Source organism: Gambusia affinis, linkage group LG03 (assembly GCF_019740435.1).
Source record: "Gambusia affinis linkage group LG03, SWU_Gaff_1.0, whole genome shotgun sequence".
NCBI lineage: Eukaryota > Metazoa > Chordata > Actinopteri > Cyprinodontiformes > Poeciliidae > Gambusia > Gambusia affinis.
Window position 1 is genome coordinate 1,014,659 of NC_057870.1, and position 23,043 is coordinate 1,037,701.

At 38.9% G+C, this 23,043-nt stretch overlaps 1 protein-coding gene across 1 annotated transcript in view; it reads right to left on the reverse strand.

Moving 5' to 3' along the window:
• Positions 1-23,043, reverse strand: part of npr3 (natriuretic peptide receptor 3) — a 96,946-nt gene that overhangs the window by 58,257 nt on the left and 15,646 nt on the right. The window contains exon 2 of the mRNA XM_044111666.1: positions 4,760-4,882. Coding sequence (XP_043967601.1) covers positions 4,760-4,882 — 123 coding nt within the window. The remainder of the gene's footprint in view (positions 1-4,759; positions 4,883-23,043) is intronic.

Genomic DNA, 23,043 nt, shown 5'->3' on the forward strand with positions numbered 1-23,043 from the left:
TTTACACAAACGATGCTAAATAATAAAGACATGGAAGCGAAGCCGACCTGTTAGATCCATGGAAAGAGGAGGATGTTGGTTCCCAGGTTCAGGTGGTGTCAGACGTCCAAAAGGAGAAGGTGAAGCAACAATGTTTGATTAATTGGGGAACGTATCGACTACATTAAATTGTTTAAGCCACAGTCTTAGCACGACGCTCAGGACGAGCGGCAGATGTCAGTTAACTGGTGACCCTTCAGCTCTCCAGTGCAGGAAACATCAAAGAAGCTCATAAACCGGCGACCCGCCAGAACCGACACGGTAAAAAGCTCCACCGGGATCCAAACCGCTCTTAGAACTACGGGAGGTACAAACTCTGCTCATTCATTTTTAGCTTACAGAAAAAGTGCCAAGCCGCCAAGTAAACAAAAGCAAACTGACCAATAAGATTTAAGCTTTGGTGTGCCCTTTGACCCCCACACACTCAGACTTGCGCTACATACAAGATGATTTGACACATTAGACCTTTTTTTCCCACAATTTTGTTAATTGTAAAGAGGATTTGATAACTATTTCAGAAATTATTCTTTTCTTTTTTCACTTCAAGGAAAATCTTAAGGTAGGCAGAGAGGGAGCAGCCTGAGGCGCTGTTGCTGTTAGAGAATTTTCGGTATTATCATTTTGTTATTACTTTAGTTCAAATTCAGTCTGTTTAAAGTGTTCTTTTGAATGTCTGTTTATCTTCTGACCTGGAGGACAGGAATGTCTGTTTATCTTCTGACCTGGAGGTCAGGAATGTCTGTTGTTCTTTGCTGATTGATTAGGTTACATGTTTTACGACCTCTGCCCCTTGGCTGTTTTTCTTTGACAATAAAACAGGAGCTCGGGTGGAAGGAGATCAGAACTCTCTCTGAACGGCTTGGAGAAGCTGTTTCGGAGACTTCTCCTTTTGCAAAAGCTTTGTCATAAAATTCATATATACGTTGTCTGTGGTTCTTTATTTAGGTTCAAGGAAAAGTACCTATCAGTTGCCCTCCGATAAAATCCTGCAGGTGTCTGCGCATAGGTTTGAACTTTAACCATAGAAAAGAGTTTTATGCATAAAGCAATTTATTTTAAACATTTTCTGTAAGTTACTTTAAAAAAAAAAATAAATAATTTATATAAATAAATGTTATTAATTCAATGTAAAAACATTAAATTAAATAATTTCGTTGGCAGCCCTCCCTAATGACAAAGGCTATTTTTAGAACTTGCTCCGTGGGCGACTGATAAGGTCCCCTCTGGCGACTGGGTGTCCCCGAGCACCGTGTTGGTGACTAGATGGTATCAATTGGCATTTTAACAAATTACCGCTTTTACATGTGTTTTTTTTTTCTAACAGCATGGAATATGTTATTGTAGGTTATGTCCTAGTGTTAACCTAGATCCTATCATTGGTAGGTTATCCAGCTTTACCTTTGTAACTAACTTTAGCTTTTACATGGGCTGTTTCTCACTGCATGGGCCAACTTGCTAGTGATAACCTCTATGCTATTATTTGTATATAAGCTAGCTTTAGCTTTGTAACTCATTTTACCTCATAAACTGACGAGACCTTACAGTTTAGCTTTGAAAGCCGTGTTATGCACCGGTTTGTAACAGTCTTTGTGTGGAACATTTGCATTGTCTGAAAGTTATTACTTCTCTTCAATAGTTTTTCTATGTGTTTTGCCGGCTTTTGCTTTATTCCACTGCTTCTGCCCATTTTGTACATTCCTGCAAGTCTTCTGCAGTTTACTTCAAATTCTTCTGCAATTTTCACCCACAAAATTCAGCTTATTGCATTAACACTGCAGTAAGCTGGAGATGCTTCTATCCCTGTGTTTTTCAACTCATAACCTCTTGTCACGTAATATTCCTATAGATCTTTTACTAATAAATAACTGTTCTGATGGAAAATGCTAAAAAGAGGGAGACTACAGCAGAGGATAAAACATATGAGCCCAAATAAAAGGCAAAAGCATCTAGAACAGGCTTAGTGGGCTTTAGATGTAAACACATTTTCAAACTGAGAAAAATTTGCTGTCTCGCCTTCACAAAATCATGGCTTACAGACCAGGTTTAGGATGAGCAGTAGGTTCCAATTGGATTTGAAAGTCCTCTGCATTCACAAAGCAGCCTGAAGTAAACCAGTTCCACTTTTTTTTTCTCCCAAATATATGGAACTTGTATGCGACCTGAAAGTGTTCCACACACGCAGTAGAGGGCGCAATAATGTTATACATAGTGTTTGTTTTGTCATCTCCCATAAAAAAGGTGCTCTGTAAGGATTTGTTTTTTTCTGTGTATTCATTTAGGTTTCTGTGTCTATTCAGTCTCCGTGTTGTCCCTTGATTGTTTCAAGCTGTGTCTCGTTTCCCTGATTACCCTCTGTGTATTTAATCCCACCTGTGTTCCTTGTTGAGTCCTTGTCTAGTTGTCTTGTCACGTCAAGTCTGTTGTCAGATTTCTAGTAAGTTAACAGTTGCCACCAGTTTTGAGCCTTAGCCTTCCGCTCACTCTGTGCTGCCTGGATTTTGGATTTTTAGCTTTTTTGACTTCATTAAATCATAATTTTATTAATTTTAACTTGGGTCCACAACGTCTTCCTCACCATTAGTGATGGTGAGATGAAGCCTCATGAGGCATTGTACCACTTGAGCCAATTGGTTCGAGAAAGGGTTCATTTCTTGAGGCTTCATGTGCACACGAAACCACCTACTGGCCAGGTGTGCAATCACAGCCCACTGTATCTTAACACATGTGATGCATTGAATTTTTGTCTATTATGGGTCTTGGGAATGACTTCACAAAAGGTGTACATATGTGTACAATAAAATATTGTTTGAACAATAAAATATTGTTTGAATGTATTCTCTGTGTGTAATTATTCCCAAAATAGTAGTGTCATGTGATATGGCATGTTGTGTAATAATGTTTTTCTGTCACTCTAGAAAAATGGCACGAGCTTAATCAGGCAGAGGACAGTGAAAGTGCTTGTGGAACGAGGGAGGGGGTAGTGAATAGGCTAATGCTTGTGTAACTTGGATGATTTCATTCATTTTTATTAAGAAACAACAATTTCTCCACAGTTTTAGGTTTCAAAGGATTTCTCTTTTTTGACACTACTTCTCCAGCCTTTGAAAAGACACGCTCACATGGCACAGATAATGCCGGGGTGCAGAAATAAATAAGTGCAAGTTTGTACAGATTGGGGTACAGTGGCCGATGATTATAGTATAGTATAGTAATGAAATACCTTGGCTGGGTGAAGCTCCAGTTTCCTCCCTATTCTCATGCAAGGCACGGTAGTGTCTTAGCATGGATGAGGTGTTATTATTGTACCCCAACTCCTTGGTGCACAATAAACACCTCACCTTTACAGAAAATAAGAAACAGTGAAAAATACAGTTCCTCATAAACAAACCTAATGCATCTGCAAATGTTCAGTTCACCTTACTTCTCGCTGGCTCCATCCTACTCCTATCCTGTCTTTGTGCTCCTAAATCTCCTATCTATCTATCTCTCTCCTAAACTCTCCAAACACCAAACTAACTGTCTCAAACTAAATAACCATTATCCAAACTCTGCTATCCAAACTATCAAAACTCTGTCCACTCTCTCAACTGACCGTAACTCGCCTACAACAACCCACATTTTGAATGGAGCCTGTGGGGTTTATAAAGCTGTCAAACCGCGCGACAAAATCTGAGCCATTTCCCGAAGCAGTCACGTGGTACAGCCGGGCAGCGAGGCCTCGACGTATCGCTGGCTCCTCCCTAAATGAAGCAAGCCTTGATACGCGCTTTACGGAAACGCCCCCTCCATTACTCGACACACGCCTCGAAGCCTCGGCTCATCACGTAACATCACTACTCACCATCCCTAACCACAAATCATGACACAAGGACCAGACCAAGAGTAACAAGGTGAGGTTCGCTAAGAAATACAATTACAACATGGATCCAGTAGAACCAACTTCAGAAGAGGACTTTAATAAGTTAAAGTCCACCAGCGTCTTCCTCACCATCCCTAACTGCAAATCATGACATGCTCAGTGTTTGCAGAAGTAAAAGTGGATGCTAACAGTAGAGTGTAGCTTCCTCCGATTTTGACTTTGTTGCCTGATTGGAGCCAGCATATTAACTTAATCCTCATTTTTGTTGACGATGTAATTTGGATCTCAGCCTAGAAGATGCTGTGTCAAGTGCAAGATCTCCACGGGCTTGTTCGCTGCCTTCACTGCTTTTATTTTGTAATCAAACAGATGCAGATGTTCTACAGAAAAACACTTGTTAAATTCTAAGGTAACAATGTTGTTCTCTCTCCTTCATGGAATGGAGACTTTTCCACTTTTCCATGACGGAGCATGATAATAAGTAGGGTTTATGTTTTGTTGATGATTATCCTAATATTCACTCTGATCTGGATTTTTCTTTTACCAACTGTTTGTTAAAGGGTGCAGCCAGGTCAGCAAAGTGGTCCTGATGTATTACATAGTCACACTTTGTAATAATAAAAACTTTGAAATAACATATCACTGTTGTAGTTTTTTAATCTGATGTCCATGGCCCTTTTTGGATGTAATTTGTCATTTTAAATGATTACATGAAGCAGATCTAAGACAAAAGGCAAAATGTATCCCATGGTACAGACATGTGCACTCTACCCTTTTATCTTCCTGTAAGATCATAAACATTAATACTAATTGTTAACTTTTTAAACAACTAATTTAATAAGAAACATGATGTATACTCACCATAAGAAGAGGCATTGAAGAGATCAACATTAAAAAACATATAACTGCCATTGGTCAGCTGCTGCTTGTGTGCTGCAAGCATGATTTCTCGAATCCTGTCTCCTCCAGCGCACATGATCACCACTGGAGAAAAATCACAATCACAACTTAGTCAAAATTTTTGCAAGAACACTACAGTACCCAAACAGTCATTGTTCATGAAAAAACATTCTTTTGAAAGAACACTATCACGGAAAATTTACAAAGCACTTGTGTACATGCATCGTTTAGGTCAGGGGTGGGCAATTCCAGGCCTCGAGGGCCGGTCTCCTTCAACTTTTAGATGTATCTCTACTTCAACACGCCTGAGTCAAATAATGAGATCATTAGCAGGACTCTGGAGAACCTGACTGCACTTAAGAGGTGATTAAGCTATTGGATTCAACTGTGTTGGACCAGGGGGGCATCTAAGAGTTGCAGGACACTGAGCCTCGAGGACCAGAATTGCCCATCTCTGGTGTAGGTGAAGAATGTGGCAGAATAGCTCATAAATATAACATCTGGATGATGAACTGGAAAGTACATGAATTGAACCACTCCTCTAATTATAACGATCGCTCACTCAAACACTCATACCTGATAGGCAACTTGGGGTTTATTGCCTTCATCAAAAAAAAAAAAAGGGTAACAATAAAATAAAATGCAACAGCAGCAGCAGCCAGTGCTCACTACAACTTTTGTAGTGGAAACGGGAAATTATGAAATCTTTTTTTTCATCCATCCATCCATCCATCTTCTTCCACTTATCCGGGGTCGGGTCACGGGGGTACCAGACTTTCCTCTCCCCAGCCACTTCTTCCAGCTCCTCCGGACAAATCCCAAGGGGTTCCCAGGCCAGCCGAGAGACATGTCCCTCCAGCGTGTCCTGGGTCTTCCCTGGGGCCTCCTCCCGGTGGGACGTGCCCGGAACACATCACCAGGGAGGCGTCCAGGAGGCATCCTGAACAGATGCCCGAGCCACCTCAACTGGCCCCTCTCGACGTGAAGGAGCAGCGGCTCTACTCTGAGTCCCTCCCGGATGACTGAGCTTCTCACCCTATCTCTAAGGGAGAGCCCAGACATCCTACGGAGAAAACCCATTTCGGCCGCTTGTATCCGCGATCTCGTTCTTTCGGTCATGACCCAAAGCTCATGACCATAGATGAGGGTGGGAATGTAGATCGACCGGTAATTTTCTTTTACTTTATTAATGTCAATGTATTAATGTAAAATAGAAAACATATGGTGTGATACATTCCATTAATGAAAGGAAAATAAAATCTCAGAGCTAACAAAAATGAAAAGAGAGTATTGTGTTGCAAAGAATGAGCATTAACAGTGTGTTCATATGTATGTGTGAGAGTTTGTGATCAAAAATGGTAATATGAATAACATCAGTATGTAGAGCAATAAAAACAAACAGAACATGAACAAACAAACCAACAAAAACAAAACAACAAAAATATTAATACTAGCAATAATAATAACACAAATCAATGAATTATGAAAGACAGGTAAATATAGACATATGACAGATTAATTAATGGAACTGATAAATTAATTCTACTGAGTGAAATTTGTTATATTGCATAATTCATAATTCATATAATTCATATTCCTATGAATTACATGAAATGAGAAGGGAGAAATTATGCCAGAACAAACAGTAAAGCAGGGCAGACACAATGATCGTAATACATAAATCACTTTATTTAAAGTATATATTAGAATCATATAAAATCTATTTTATTTTCCATTGAAATGTGTCCAATGAGTAAATCTTTCTAATGTGTCACACTGATGGCAGTTCTTATTTTCCAGTTCATAATCATTCCAAGCAGCTTCTCCCGCCGCTCTCTCGCCTGACAGGGATTCATCGTCTCCTACTCCTTCGCCACAGTCCATTTTTGGTAAGTTTTGGTAAGGATTGGCGCAGCGTCTGCCATCAAGCAGCCACTGTACCTGTCCATCGTGGTGAAGAGAGAGCTGAGCCAAAAAGCGAAGCTCTCGATTTACCGGTCGATCTACGTTCCCACCCTCATCTATGGTCATAACCAAAAGAACAAGATCGCGGATACAAGTGGCCAAAATGGGTTTTCTCTGTAGGGTGTCTGGGCTCTCCCTTAGAGATAGGGTGAGAAGCTCAGTCATCCGGGAGGGACTCAGAGTACAGCCGCTGCTCCTTCACATCGAGAGGAGCCAGTTGAGGTGGCTCGGGCATCTGGTCAGGATGCCTCCTGGACGCCTCCCTGGTGAGGTGTTCCGGGCACGTCCCACTGGGAGGAGGCCCCGGCGAAGACCCAGGACACGCTGGAGGGACTATGTCTCTCGGCTGGCCTGGGAACGCCTTGGGATTCCTCTGGAGGAGCTGGAAGAAGTGGCTGGGGAGAGGGAAGTCTGGGCCTCCCTTCTGAAGCTGCTACCCCCGCGACCCGACCCCGAATAAGCGGAAGAAGATGGATGGATGAAAAAAGACCAACAACTACCGATAAGTATGTTCTTCTCTCGAAAAAACACACCTGCACCACAGGCTTCAGAAGAAAAGGACACTACAGAGCACAGTGAGGCTGCAGCGTCACAGTCAGAGGCACAGTGAAATACGTGAGTCACAATTTATCCTAGTGTACTTCGTGTTGATGATTAAAATTATTATTTTACTGTAGTTATTTGTAAGAAAGCATTCTATTTGTTAAAAAAAATAGCTTGGTCCTGAAAATACATTTTGTTCTTTGGTTTCAATGTAGAGTATTTTATTATGGTGTATAATAACTGTAAAAAATAAAGGTAACTACTGCACGGAATTTGGCTTTTCACGGGTTCTTTTTGGAACGCAACCACCGCAAAAAATGAGGGTTCACTGTATATCATAAGCTTTACTTCTCCTACACTCTCATAACTCATATGGCCGCTTAGCAAGCATTTTTACGGGGATATTCAGCTCCTGCACGTACTCCAGGTCTTCCATTACATTACAGCAGCCGTGCAAAAATAAAAAATAACTCTGTAATGCCCTAATGTCCTCAGTTCTTATTGTTGGCCAAGACAAAGCCTTGTTAATATATTCAGTTTCAACTTTGTAAGGGTTTCCAAAGTGTTCCTGCAATAAAGTCTTTGCTACAGTATAGTCATAATCTGGATCCATATGCTAACAACTGCGCACCAGCTCACAAGGTTGACCTTTAGTAAATTGTTCCAGGTAATACAAACAGTCCGCTTTGGTTGTTTTGATTTCAACTCCTTGTTTGAAGGCTTTAATAAAGGCTCTGTACTGTAGAGGATCACCATTAAAAACAGGAATGTCACGTGGTGGGAGAGTCAGACTCTATTGCTGCTTTACCAAGGCGGCTGTGATTTCAGTTTGTCTGTTCATGACTGTAAGAAGTTCTCCAGGTAATTGTAAACTGTTTGATGGTTGGGTTATATTCTCATTATGTTTGAAATGCTCTTTTGATTGTATTTGGGTTTCACTGCCTTTATGTTGACATCCCCCACAGGGGGCTAGTTTGTTGCTACAGTTCTCTTTGGTCTTGCATCCATAGGTTTATTTTCCTATGATGTCAACTTTAATTCATTTATTTGTTTAGTCTGGTTTACACCATCTTGTTGAGTTGTTGGATTTTCACTTTCATTTTTAAGAATAAACTCTTTCACAGAGGGGTCCAAACTTTGCTTTAATCCCTTTTCCTTTGTTTTCTTTTTATAGTATGAGCTCACTGAGTTTGAAGATTGTGAGGAACACTCCAGTTTTGAATTATATGTTTCCATCTGCAAGTCAAATTCAGTCAACTCAGTTTCCAGTGCAAGCCATCTCTTTTCTTTTCCTCAGTTTCTTCTCTTCTTCAATAGCATGTCTTTCTTTTACAGCCTTCACATAGGCCAAAACTTTAACTTTACAGATGGAGTGATGCTGGAATTAACACTCCTTTGTGAATGTCCACTAACATTTGACACACTGTCAGTGGGATTTACACCATCATCTTCATCATTATCATCATTTTTGCTAATTGCAATTTATTTACACTTGAAATGCACTCATTATTAGGAATCATTTTTGCCTTAAACCATACTTAGACCTGTCGTGATAAATGATTAATTGTACGATAAATTAAAACTATCGATATCATTTTAATTATTCATTCCCTGTGGTGCTTATAGATACATGAGACATGAGATTCTTCACTGTAGTACTCAATGGACCTTACCAGAGGGGCCGCTTTTCATTGGCTGATGCTCATTCTACGTGGTCACGTGGGTGGCAGTCTCACAAACACGAGCTTTTCGTTAGCTAAGTGCAGCATAATAGCAGTTCCGATACAACTTCTACACCTTGAAGCCTGTCTGCTACACAGTCTAACGTTAGCTAAACAGATCAATATGCAACGTGTACTGTATCTGACACACACTAAAGATTTTATTTTAGCAGAAAAGGCTTTGGACTAAACTGTTACTCTTTGCCAAAAAAAAAAAATGCTGTATGGATGGGGGAAAAAATGAACGAATGGCTGAGAGTACTTTACGTCAGGAGACTGGATGGCTTTTGTCACACATCTCCGGCTTTATTGATCTACGACTCCATGTGTGCTCATCTCACTGAAACTGTCAAAAGCCAAGTGAAGAAAACCAATTCGGAGCTTGCCATCATTCGTGGAGAATTAACCATAGAATTCCAACTGCTAGATGTTGGCGTCAACAGGGTGTTCAAGGCTAAATTGCAAGCTGCATGGGAGCAATGGATGACAGCAGGTGAGCACACATTCACCAAGACAGATAGGCAATGCCGGGCTAGTTACGCCACTATCTGCCAATGGATGCCTGGGCTAAGGTATCGGTCTCAACTGTTGTCCGAGCTTTCACGAAGGCTGGAATCATCAATGAGCAGCCAAGCAACAGCAATGAGACTGGATCGGATGATGATGAGAGGGTTCCGGGCTTGCTTGATGCCGCTATCGCCCAACTGTTAAATTCCAACACCAAAAACGAGGAATTTCATGGATTTGTAGAAGATGAATGATTGAAAAAGTGGACAGTATTTTCCGTACTATTAGGTGCACCACATTACAAGCCGCACCTTCAATGAATGGCCTATTTCAAAACTTTTTTTATATATAAGGCACATAGAATAGACGCTACAGTAGAGGCTGGGGTTACGTTATGCAGCCATTAAATGGAGCTGCGCTAAAGGGAACGTCAACAAAACAGTCAGATAGGTCAGTCAAACTTTATTAATAGATTACAAGCCAGCGATCTGACAACTCCGTTCACTTCCAAAATCAATTAACAGCTGTTTTATTATTTTCCCCGAGGTAAAGTCAGTGACTTGGTAACGTGTAGAGCAACATTTATATCACATAGTGGAGGGGAACCTTTCCTCAATTCAATAAACACGTAAAAAACAGTCTGCACTAATGTTTGATTTACCGTAACAGTATCAATCACAATGTAGTAACGCTCTAAATAGTGCAAAGCAATAACAATATATCCATAACTCAACGTTGTTAAAACACTAATGTCCGTATTCACAATATGACCAACCTTGTTCAGCTGTAAACACACAAAGTAAACATGTAAAGCTCACTTTATTAATTTATTCCTCATCCATGAATCCCTCAAATTCTTCTTCTTCAGTGTCCGAATTAAACAGTTGGGCGAATACGGCATCCAACATGCCCGGCTCTGTCTCGTCTAAGTCGTCATTAATGGAGTCAGTGTCGTTGCTGTTTAGCAGTTCAGTGACAATTCCTGCCTTCCTGAAAGCTCGGACCACAGTTGGGAATGACATATCAGCCCACGGATTTTCGATCCACTGGCAGATAGTGCCGTATGTCGTCCGGCTCTGTCTTCCCGTCTTGGTGAACGTGTGTTCGCTTTCTGTCATCCACTGTTCCCATCATGCAGTTCGCAGTCTGGCTTTCAATGCTCTGTGACACCAATATCTAGCGGCTGGAGTTCTTCTTCTTCTGTGGGGTAGAATGAAGTCGGCGGCTGCTTACCTAGACCTAGACCTGTTGTGGCCCAATATTGGTCCATATATAAGGCGCACTGGATTATAAGGTGCACTGTCGGCTTTTGAGAAAATTGAAGGTTTTTAAGGGCGGAAAATACGGTAATACTGACAGTTATTGTTAATGATTTGAATAAAGTCTGACCTATCCAACTAGCGTATTTTGTTTCACTTTATGCGCCTTACAATCCAGTGCATCTTATATATGAAAATAGATCCGTTCACTGATGCTGCGCCTTATAGTCCGTAAAATACGGTACCCATGTCCTAGCACTTTATCTACAAAATCCCACCCATTAACTTAATATGAGTTAGAACTTGGTATGAGATTTAACTCATTAAGCTTCCAGATGCCAAATTGCCCATACTTTACATTTTTACAGAATAATTGACATTCTAAGTAACAAAATTTTTTGATTATAGGTTGCTAGCATATGGTACTTCTGGACTTCTGACCAAAATGGAAACAAAAATGTTATTACACATCATTGTTAAATCAAAGTGATCATGAAGTGAACTGAACCATGGATTTTGTAGACTATTTCCCCACTACAGAAGCTAGATTTCCCATTTGGAAGCCTATTTATTACTAAACAAGTCCAGATGCATGTCTGGTCATATGCAACTGAAATGTTGATTGATTTTTCTTTTTCTAAATGAGGTGTATGACCATGAATTTAACTTGGTCATTTCGTTCCTATACTGCAATTCAAATTTCACTTCACAGCATTGTCTGGGTTCCCTCCATTAGCTTGGATTCCTCCAGTAGATTTTATACGGGGCCCATCATCAAGCAGTAGGAGAAGGTGAGCACAATAACTTTGTTTTTGTGCTCATTTTTAGAATTATAGTCTCTCAGTAGTTTTAGAAATGGCACTGTTCAGTCTGTATTGGCCATGCTTCCAAATGTTGAAATAACATTAACATCAACTTGTTCGACTCAGCACTTCTCTCTTCAGTGCAGGCAATTTCTGGTAAGCTTCATAGCATTTTACTGGTGTTTTACACATGTCATAGACAAACATTAGCGACTGGTTAAAGTTTAAAACCTCAACACCTCCAAGAAGCAATTGTTTCTCAATAGCTGAGAACCTAGACCCTCTGGATAAAACAAGGAGCGCAGAACAAAAGGGGCTGGTTTTGACCAAGCTAACATGACTTGATCTCTTCCAGTGATCAACTTGAATTCAACTGAATTCTATTCAGTTTATTTATCCAGCATTGTGAATATCTACAGTTGTCATTAGCTAACATGCTAACTCTAAGGTTGGTACCCGCTCTGGAGCGGGCATGGACATGACACATTTAAAAGGCTACTGTAGCAAAACTGACAGCATGCTGTGTGTTCATTTCAATTCTGTTGGATAGCACAGACTTCAAACTTTATGAAAGTAGTGTTTTTATATTGGTTTTGTATTTTATTTACTTCCAAATAAAACCAGGAATATGATCAATCATTTCGCCACAATGTTGTGTGGAATCAGTGAATGTTTTGTGACCAGGAAAGGCTTGAATGCAGTATGACACCCATTTTTCCGATTTCCTCAAATGTAAAATTTTTCTAAAACAACCAATGAAAAGGTGTTGTCTGTATGCTCGGGAGGAGGGCGGGATGAGACACGTGGTGCGTAAGGCTCTGGAGAGTTTTGGAGATGGGAAGAGAATGTAGCTCAGTGACGTTTAGGATTTTACTAGGAGTGTTTCGGATGAGTTTTTTAGACTATAAGTGTGTTATTTTGACAAACATATTAACAAAAGTACTACAAACACTGCACACACAATCACAATCTCTAAATAAGGCGTCTACATGACTGCATTACTTCTAGGAGCCTGAGGAAAGAGGAAGGCACCACACAGGTGTTATGCCGAGAAACGCATGCACTCTCTCGCATATTAATGATGAAACAGACTGAAATATGACCGAAGACGAAACTTTTAAAGATATTCGTAACATTATCACGTTTCTTAACCATGCAAGCCTTAAAACGGTGGGTATTATATCGCAGATTAATTGAAATAAATAGGGGTTTTACACCTTTATTGAGACAAATGAGTCTCAATAAAGACTCATTTGAGTATTTATTGAGACAAATGAGTCTCAATAAAGACTCATTTGAGTATTTATTGAGACAAATGAGTCTCAATAAAGACTCATTTGAGTCTTTATTGAGACTGAGGATAATAATCTTTATTATCCTCATTTGCAATAGGATAATATTTGAGGAAAATAGATAGGGCATGCATATATCGGTAAGATAAAAATCCATATTGCCAAAACATGCATCCCCTGCTGACATGGAGAAATAAAGAGTTAAGAGTGAAATAACTTTTTCTACATAATTACACTTGTTCTATGACCTACTGGTATAAGTTTTAAATCAATAAGATAATATTTGAGGAAAATAGATAGGGCATGCATATATTGGCAGGCTCAAAATCCATATTGCCAAAAAATGCATCCCCCTGCTAACATGGAGAAATAAAAAGTTAGGAGTGAAATAACTTTTTCTACATAATCAGAGATGTTCTATGAATCGCTGGTATAAGTTTTATATCAATCGGATAATATTTGAAGAACATAGAGAGGCCATGCATATTTTGGCAGGCTAATAAAGGGCTTTGCTGTACATGCATCCCCTGCTTACATGGAGAAATAGAGTTAAGAGTGAAATTAATTTTTCTATATAATCACACTTGTTTTATGAACTGCTGGTATAGGTTTTGTATCAGTAGAATTATATTTGTGGAAAATATATAAGGCCTACATATATTGGCAAGCTAATAATTTGCTATGCCAAAAATGCATCCCTCTGCTAACTTGAGGAAATGAAGTGTTAAGAGGGACTTCACCGTTTCTACGTAATGACACTTGTTCTCTGAGCTACTGCTATACATTTCATATCAACAGGACAATAGGCAGGGGATACAAATATTGGCAGGCTCAGTAATTAAAATGCATCCCCTCTACATTAATAGACTAGACAGTTAAGCATGATATAAAACATTCTACATAATGGGCCTCTGTTTTGTAATACTTTAAGCTATTATGATTTTAAAAGAAAAATCAGGAAATTTCAAACCAAATGCGGAGAGCATTTTCTTCAGACACTGACTGAAAAACGTTCGACTCATTTGTCTCAATAAATGTGTAAAAACCGTATTTATTTCAATTAATCTGCGATATAAAACCCACCCTTATAGGGCTTACATGGTTAAGAAACGTGATAATGTTACGAATATCTTTAAAAGTTTCGTCTTCGGTCATATTTCAATACGTTTCTTCGTTAATATGCAAGAGTTTAGAGCGATGCGCGCTCCCGCGACAGGGGATGCAATTCTCGGCAGGCATGCGTTTCTCGGCATAACACCTGTTCCATTCAGACACAGAGTTTGATTTTGACGATGAGGTTTGTTCTTTCTTTTTTCTTTTTGTATTTATTTGTTTATTTGGCATGGAATGTGTACAGTAAAATATTTTAATCAGAATAGATGCACACTGCACCAGATTATACAAGCTAAATTCCATCTCCAAGTAGATGATACTTCATTTTCTTCGGTGAAGAGGAGATCCCATCCTCTGTGTCCGGGTGTGGCCCACTCCACAAAAAGCACCACAGAGTGACCAGATCGAGATCCCTGATAGCTGAGGCAGCAGAGACGCGCGATGGGCAGTGGAACATGGAAGAGCCTCTGTTGTAAGACGTTTTCAGCCCAGGAGAATCTACTTCCCCTACAAAAAGTGGGACCTATTTTTGTTGTTTTTAGCAGCTTAGGTTGCATCAAAGTTTGTAGGGGCCACTGTGCCTTATACTTGAAAGAAACTGTTTGATGAATGGCACAACTGATTTGTGTGTAGACCTATTGGGAAACCCATTTTGTATATAGTTGTAAGAAAAAAAACAAAAAACACATGAGATATTGTGATGTTGGTGAGAATTTGTGGTGAAGACATTGTGGCACATTTTGTATAAAACGTCTGGGAAATAGCACACAATTTGATGACATATTGATGAAATTGACATATTTAATTTTGTGTTTTGCTAAATTTTTACACATTTTTAAAATTTACACTATAAATTTTCATTATAAGTTAGACAAATTATTTGTTCTTCATTTTTTGAATTGTATATTAAAAATATCAATATTTTTCTACTTGGATTTAGTTTTTTGTGTGATTTAGTTTGGTCCACTATGGTAATGCATTTTGTCAAAATGAAACAAACACTGTAAAATCATAAAGTTGAGGTTGTGCTGAAAGAAATGATACCAAACAAGGCAAGGTAAATAGTTTTTAAGGTGAAAATATAAGGGTAAATTCAAAATTAGTCAAAAGGAGCCATTTAGAACCCAGACCTCAGAGACAAACATCCTGGCCTGCTTGCCAGTCAATAACAGATATTTTATTTTTATGGCATCAGTTTACAACAAATGGCACCAAAACTCTTTAGGTAACAAACACATCCAATTTATGGGCAAAAATAAAGTTAATTCAGATAGACGCCACACACAACCTAGCTGCAGTCATTTTCTGAGTTTAAAAAAATCTGCATTCTGATTAGATTAATTAAGAGTTCTTTTAAAACTTCCAAGCAGGTATTAAATACTTAAGCATGTATATCTGTATTTTAGTTTGATGTAATATAATCCTAAATGTTTTTCATTAACTGAAAACAGAAAAAAGCATCATAATTAAAAGAAATACAAGCTTGAAAAAACTTTTTCTGTCAAATATTTATCTGTGTTTCAGTTAGTGAATTGAGTAGAGAAATAGATAGATATATAGATAGATAGATGTAAGCTCTTTGCTTATAGATTAAAAATAAACCATCAAACAAGTAACTGCACAAACTTAGGCCGCAATTGAACAAACAGTAACCAGAGTCCCTGTTAATAGGGAAGATTCAGAGTCTCACTGGAACATTCCTCATAACTCTGTCACTTAAACATACCTCCTGAAATATTCCTCAAGTGAGTGGGACAAACTTCACCTCAGTCCTGCCAGCACTATAGCACCCTTTAATTACACTGGACTCTGCACACACTACTAGCTTGTGTGCTCTGCAGGTCGTTCCATGAGGCAGTGTTTACAGCCAGTAATATTTCAAAAAAGTTTACATTATCCTTTCGCTGCTGCTCTGATGTAAGTAAGAAATTAATTCAGGAATGGTGGGGTAAAAGGTGCTCTTTTAGACCAGGGAGAGATTATTTCAACTTTCTGTACTTTGTTTTAGAGGTAACTTATCTAGCCCATATTCAGTATCAACATTTCATACCAACTTTGTCATTTACATATTCACACGAACACATTTTTGCTTTTGATTCTAGCTATTTTTATTCATATATCATGGTAAGCACAATAGGATATATCTTGGCAATTGCCAAGGTATATCCTATCCTTTGCACTCTGCAAAGAATAAAATCCTCAATATTGCAATAGGGATTGCAATATCGAATTAATTTCTTACTTACATCAGAGCAGCAGCAAGCCAAGCTACAAACTAAGGAACAGTTTTTAACCTAAGTCCAAAACTTGGAGGAAAAAGTAGAAAGACCAATGTTTTCCACAGCATTGGTAGTATTTAGTTACATTTATTCAATTATCTTTCCGAAAAAATGGTTACTTATTCGATATTTTAAGAACAAAAATGATAAATTACTAATTAGTACATATGTCAAATCTTGGCTTAATGGCGACAGTATGCCAAAATGCTCTAGCACTTAGGTTTACACTATTTTGTGATATAGAATTCGATAATTAGCATTTTTTGATCATTTTTATGGTCATGCTAAATGTAGTATTAAAGTTTTTCATAACGTTTTGGGGCACTAGTGGCCTTTATTCATTTTATTAGCTGGATAAACATGAAACAAAATTATGACAGCTCTAGAGTGATTCCCAGATGACATAATTCTCAAATGTGCATCACATGAGATGCACATATTGGGAACATCTTTATTTAGAATATTTACATCTGAACTGAAATGCTCACATGTGAGCTAATGGGCTTATCATATCATTATGTCACCTAAGCTGCAGTATGTAACTTTTACAAAAATATGTGTACTACAACTGTTATTTGATATCCGGGTTCAGGACCCACACTGCTACTCAGATACAAATATTCAACCATGTGCACTTGTAGGTGGGTAGTGCTATGGTAGAAAATTCATGTTTCAACTTATAACTCCAAAACTTGAAGTCCCATTAACAAAACTGACATTGGCAAGGTTTCCTAGAACGATTTAGATGAGCTACTGTGCAAAAGTCTTTGGCCTCGAATATTTATCGCCGGAGAGCTATTAAGTTAATAAGATTGCATTAGACAAAACCAATCTCGCCCCTTGGATTGACTCTCACCAATCACTATATACGCTAAAGAAGAAACAAAAAAAGTTATTGCAGTTATTACCATCGCTTTACATGTAGCTGCAAGATGAAATTATCCATAGTTCTGTTTTGCCAAGTGGGATCTTTTTTACTGTATAGTTTTCATTTTAGCAGACATTAACATCATAGATCAAATTACCACCCCTCCATTAACCACACAAAATCAGCAAACCACTAAAGAGCTACACAGTCAAGATATGGGATAAACACACCCCAAATTGATCTATGTCTTTCCACAAGCATACCAAGAAAAAAAGGCACCTATTAAGCAATGGTAGGCCAGTTGTCGGACAGTGTCCTATATCTTCTAACACATTGACTCTGCCTTCATTGTAAATAATTCAGTCTTTCCAGGTGCAGCGTATTTACCATTTCCTCCAACCACAGATCAAATGTGGGCCCAGAGTCCTTCCGAAATCCCGAAATCAACCTTGAAGCAATCACCATGCTAAACAAAATAGCCATTTTCTCACTTTTATTGGCTAACGGCAAAGAATTAGAGAGCCCGATAACGGCATTAAGTGGTTCTAGGTCCCACTATTAAAGAGTAGTGGAAGGTTTTCTTCCAAAATGGGTGAAGCTGAACACATGACCAAAATGAGTGCATCAAGTTGCCAATAGCAGCCTTACAACGATTACAAATTGGAGACATATTTATGTAGATAGTATTCAGCTTCTGCTTCATGTAGTGGAGCCTGGTTGGTTCTCAACCAGAAAGGATTGTATTGTTCCCATGCTTTCTTTATTTCGGTTGTGTCTACATGTATGTAGTTGAAGATCTTATAAAAATATGACATTGCCCCATGATTGATAGGATTGAATTTATTTATTGCCTCTATAGTTTTGTAGTTGGTTAAAGCTTCAAAAATAAATTTTCCCATCATAGTCCCAGATCTGTAGAAAATGGAAAAAATCTTGACAGGGAAACATTACATTCATAGCATAACTGTGCAAAAGATGCAAACGTTCTGTCAATATATAAATCATCTATCATACAGATGTCCTTCATCCTCCACATCCGGAAGACAGCGTCACTGAGACCCAGGGAAAAAGAGTGATTTTGATAAATAGGAGCATCAAATAAACCTCTGGGGCTTTTATATATATCTGCTTCCAAATTCTTATAGTGCTGACAATGACAAAACTATTATCATAAAGTGATTTCCATCCATCCATTTTCTAATCACCCTTCGTCCCTAATGGGGTCGGGAGGGTTGCTGGTGCCTATCCCCAGCTAATGTTCCGGGCGAGAGGCGGGGTCACCCTGGACAGGTCGCCAGTGTGTCACAGGGCAACGCAGAAAACAGACAGGACAAGCAACCTTTCACACACACTCACACCTAGGGAGAATTTAGAGAGACCAATTAACCACAGTCATGTTTTTGGACTGTGGGAGGAAGCTGGAGAACCCGGAGAGAACCCACCATGCACAGGGAGAACATGCAAACTCCATGCAGAAAGACCCCGGACCGGGAATCGAACCCAGGACCTTCTTGCTGCAAGGCAACAGCTCTACCAACTGCGCCATTGTGCAGCCCCATAAAGTGATTTATTAACTTTGATGGGACTGCTAAGGAGGGCAGTCAGGGAAATATTACAATAAAGATAACCAAAGGAGAACAGGAACCATAGAATAAGAGTGGACCTTTCTTCCATCATGCCGGAATGGATAAACGAGAAGCCCAGTAACATAGTTTGAAATCTGTTAAGGAAAATCCACCTTTTATCCCTGGTTTGTTAAACAGACTGTTTCGGCCTCAAATGAGATGCAAATTTGATTATTTGGTAAAATTTTCAGATTTTTAGTGCAAATTACCACATTTTAGAAGCATTTTAAATTTTTGTCCATATACAAATCCATTTAACAAAAGAGAACCACCCTGCCCCCGTAGTGTAGTTATCCCGTTTGGCCCATGATGGAGCTCCTGGAGCAATTGAAACATCTGTTGATCCACACAAGACATTACCAGAAAAAATCTTCACAATTCACCACACACACCTGTTCCAGATGAAGACCAGCAGGAGGTTAGCCATCAGACTCCCCCACCTGAGAGTCGAGTTTCACTGAGAAGTAGGAGACCTCCAGCCTATCTGGATGATTATATTTCTTTACAGGAGCTGAGTGAGCTTCTTGCATGGGGCAGAATAATCCCCACACTAACATAGAAGATTTGGTACATCCATTATATATGTTTTACTGTTAGTGTAAAATAGATGAATAAAGTAATAAGTTCTAGCACATTGTACTGTGGGAAAGTGCTAGTAAGATACTGAGTTAATCTTGGGTATTCTACAGGATGCATCTTTCTGGTAGGTTATTTAAGTTTACATTTCTACATGTTCTTATATAGACCCTCATAACAAATCCCATTCAGAAAGGGGGATGTAGTATCAGGCTATCAGTGGATAGGAACCTTTGTGCTGTATTGTGGGGTGGGGGCAGAATAAAAGAGTACTTGCTAAGATGGAGATGTCTCAAGCGTACTTCTGTTAGCCTCAAGATTTTCTTAAATATAAATATAGGAGAACACAAAGGCAGGAGCGGCTCTAATTGTTGCATTATGATATGGAGCAGAGTTATTCAGTTTTTTCGTAGTTAACATTTTTCTTACCCTGTGTTTAGATTGTTTTCTGTTCTGCTATTTCATTTATCATCATTGCTTAATTAGTGTGATGCTGTATGCACTTACACTCTTGTTTCCTGTTTCTCTTTATTCAGAATTGAGAATTACAACTAGGCTTGTCATGATAGCAAATTTTGCTGAACAATTAATTGTCTCAAAAAACTATTGCGATGGATAGACAATAGTATTGTTTGAAGACCTTTGTACACTGATTTATTGGAAATGACATAATAATGCAGGCGATTTCCTGCCAAAGATAGATACACTTTATTTTCAAAAGAACACTCAACACTGGAACTGATAAAATAAACAAAACAACCAAAAACAAAAATAAAATGGATTCTCAGTCTCCATTAACAAAAATTTACTTGAATAAAAACACCAAAGTGTAAATAAATACTGCATTCAACCAAAAGAGTGCAAATTATGAAGTCTGTAAACCATATTGCCCTTCAGTAATTATTAGATTTAAATAGAGAAGATGGGCACATCCAGCTACGTGATGCAATAGTTCACAGTACACGTTAGTTCACTCCTACATTTTCCCCTTATGACAATCTTAGAACGTTGATCATTCTAAGATTGTCGCTTGTGGTGTGTCGTGGCCCCTCCGATCTAAATCAGGGTTTTTTCCCACTGGGAGCTTAACGCAGCCTGTTGAATGTGACAGGTAGCCAATCAGAAAGCACGGATTCGCCTCTGTGCTTTCTCAGGGGAAACTACAGAGGGGAATCCCAAACAGCTGACACAGTGCAATCCAAAGTCCAGGGACATTGGAGATCGATCCACCCATCCATTTTCTATACACCCTTTGTCCCTAATGGGGTGGGGAGGGTTGCTGGTGCCTATCCCCAGCTAACGTTCTGGGCGAGAGGCGGGGTCACCTTGGACAGGTCGCCAGTTTGTCGCAGACATTGAAGATGATATGTGGAAATAACATTAATGTTTCTAAAACATTTCATGCAAAGAATATAGAAATGACGAGGGGAGGAGTTGGGGCCAAATTGCTACGCAGTTGATGAACCCGGTAACTTTTCAGCTGTTCCTCATTAACGTGACATAAATAGGTTCTAATGATTTTCATTCAGTCAGGACGTTACGCTGACACTAGAGCCACATGCACTGCAGGTAGATTGTAGTAAAGCATTGATTAATGCCTGGTTTTAAAACTAGTTACCTGGACTTGTAGCCATTATTTTGTGCTCATTGTTGGACACCACACAGCAGGATGGAACCCGATGGAACCATTATACCTAGGATTTTTGTCGGTTAATGTGTGATCTCAAGCTTTGAAAATGGGCCGACAATCGACCGACAACACTAAGATGGTGTCGTGTGTGCTGGGCATTACACTAAGGAAATGAGGAAGGGAGGATCAGTGGAGAGCACCGGAGTTGAGCCTTTTTTCATTTAGTGTCATCAACAGAAAGAGAAAAAGGCTGGAAGAGACGATAAAGGCGATAATTAAAATGACGTAGATAGTTTTATTGTACGATTAATTGATTGATCTTTTATCGCGACAGGCCTAGCTGTGGAGCATTACAGCCGCTGTAGTTACTAAAGGTTGGACTAATTACCTCGTTCGTTTGTGAGTATAGGTCATTCACAACAAACATCAAATAGAACAAATAGATTTCAGAAAATTTTAACAAACAAATGGCTTCTCCTGCAATAATTATGGGAAATTAAATTAATTATATCCCAACTTCAGAAGGAAACCTCTTCCCAGATGGTGACATGAACTTGTTAATTCCTCTGTCCATTGTAGTAGCTGATATATTGTGAAAATCCAGTAGAAATGATGCACTAATCGAGTGATGTTTACATAGAAACAAGCGCGAGGCTTTGTTTGTGAGACTTGCGGTGAAGTGGGTCGGTTGTGGGCGGAGCTTGGTAAGGTCCATACTGCAAGTCTTTTTTTTACAAGGTTATGTAAGGTTTTTCCATAAATGTTAATATCTCTGTGGAATATCTTAAGTTTAATATATTTTTCTTTAGTATAGAAATGCACTACAAACCTATACTACACTTTTCCTAAGTAGGAAAGAAATAAAAATATATCTAAACCATTTGGACTATTTCTGAGTTATTATCAGAGGGTAAACATTCATCTGACAGTTTTAATTGTGTCTCTGGTGTTATGGCAACAGATCCAATATCTGTGTCATTCCTTGGACACTGGAAGTAAAGGATGCGTGCAAACTGTGAAGTTTAACACGTAAAATTGTGACAGAACAAAGAAGTGGTTTGGAGTTGATTGATACACGGACGAATGAGATTCCCCAAATTAACCCAGTGCGGCCTTCTACCACCATTAGTTTGCCATGTTTTATAATAATAAAACGTGTTTATCATTAACTCTTTGATGCAAAAAAACTGACTGAAAATCAGTATTATTGTGAGAGAACGCAAAGGTTTTGGTAGGTAACACAAATGGAAAAAAAAATCCCCATCTGCCCTGGAGGACTGTAAGCCTAGATGTTATTATTACTATTTTAGCTAATTTTGGTTTGTACTTGGGTTTTTGGTTTTTTTTACACTGCATGGACTATTTCTTACCTTTTTGCAAGTCTTCAGCAATTGGCTTCAAATGCTTTTGCCATTTTCACCAACAGCATTTAGCATTCACACTTGCATTTTCATATGAGATCCACACTTTGTAGTGATATGATTAAGTTTATACTGTTTTGATGTTTACATTTAAAACAATGACCACAAAATAACGGATAACTAATTTCAAAATCTCGCCGTGTGAACCCAGCTTTAGTACAAAATAGTAAAGCCTGGTTCACTAAAGCCTGATTGTAGTTTTAGTAGTCAAACTACAATCTATCTGCAATGAATGTTGTGTCAGCATCAAGCACTGTCCAAATGAATACATTTATTGTTATAACCATCTTATGTCATGTTAGTGATGGCTGAAAAGTTACTGGGTATATCAATTGGGGTAGCAATTTTGCTCCAGTTCCACTCATAATTTCTGTTGATATTTATTGTACAAAGTGTTGAACATTCATGTTGTTTCCACATATCATCCACGATGTCCACCGGAATCTCGTGCACCATGCTAACTGTTTGGGATTCCCCTTAGTGCTTACGCCACCGTGCTTTCTGATTGGCCAACCTGTCACATTCAATGGGCTGCATTATCGCTCCTGGTCAGGGAAAACCCTTCAGACTGCAACAATCGGGTCAAGACAAACCAAAATGTTGAATATCCCCGATTTTAGATCGGAGCGGTGCAGACATTCTA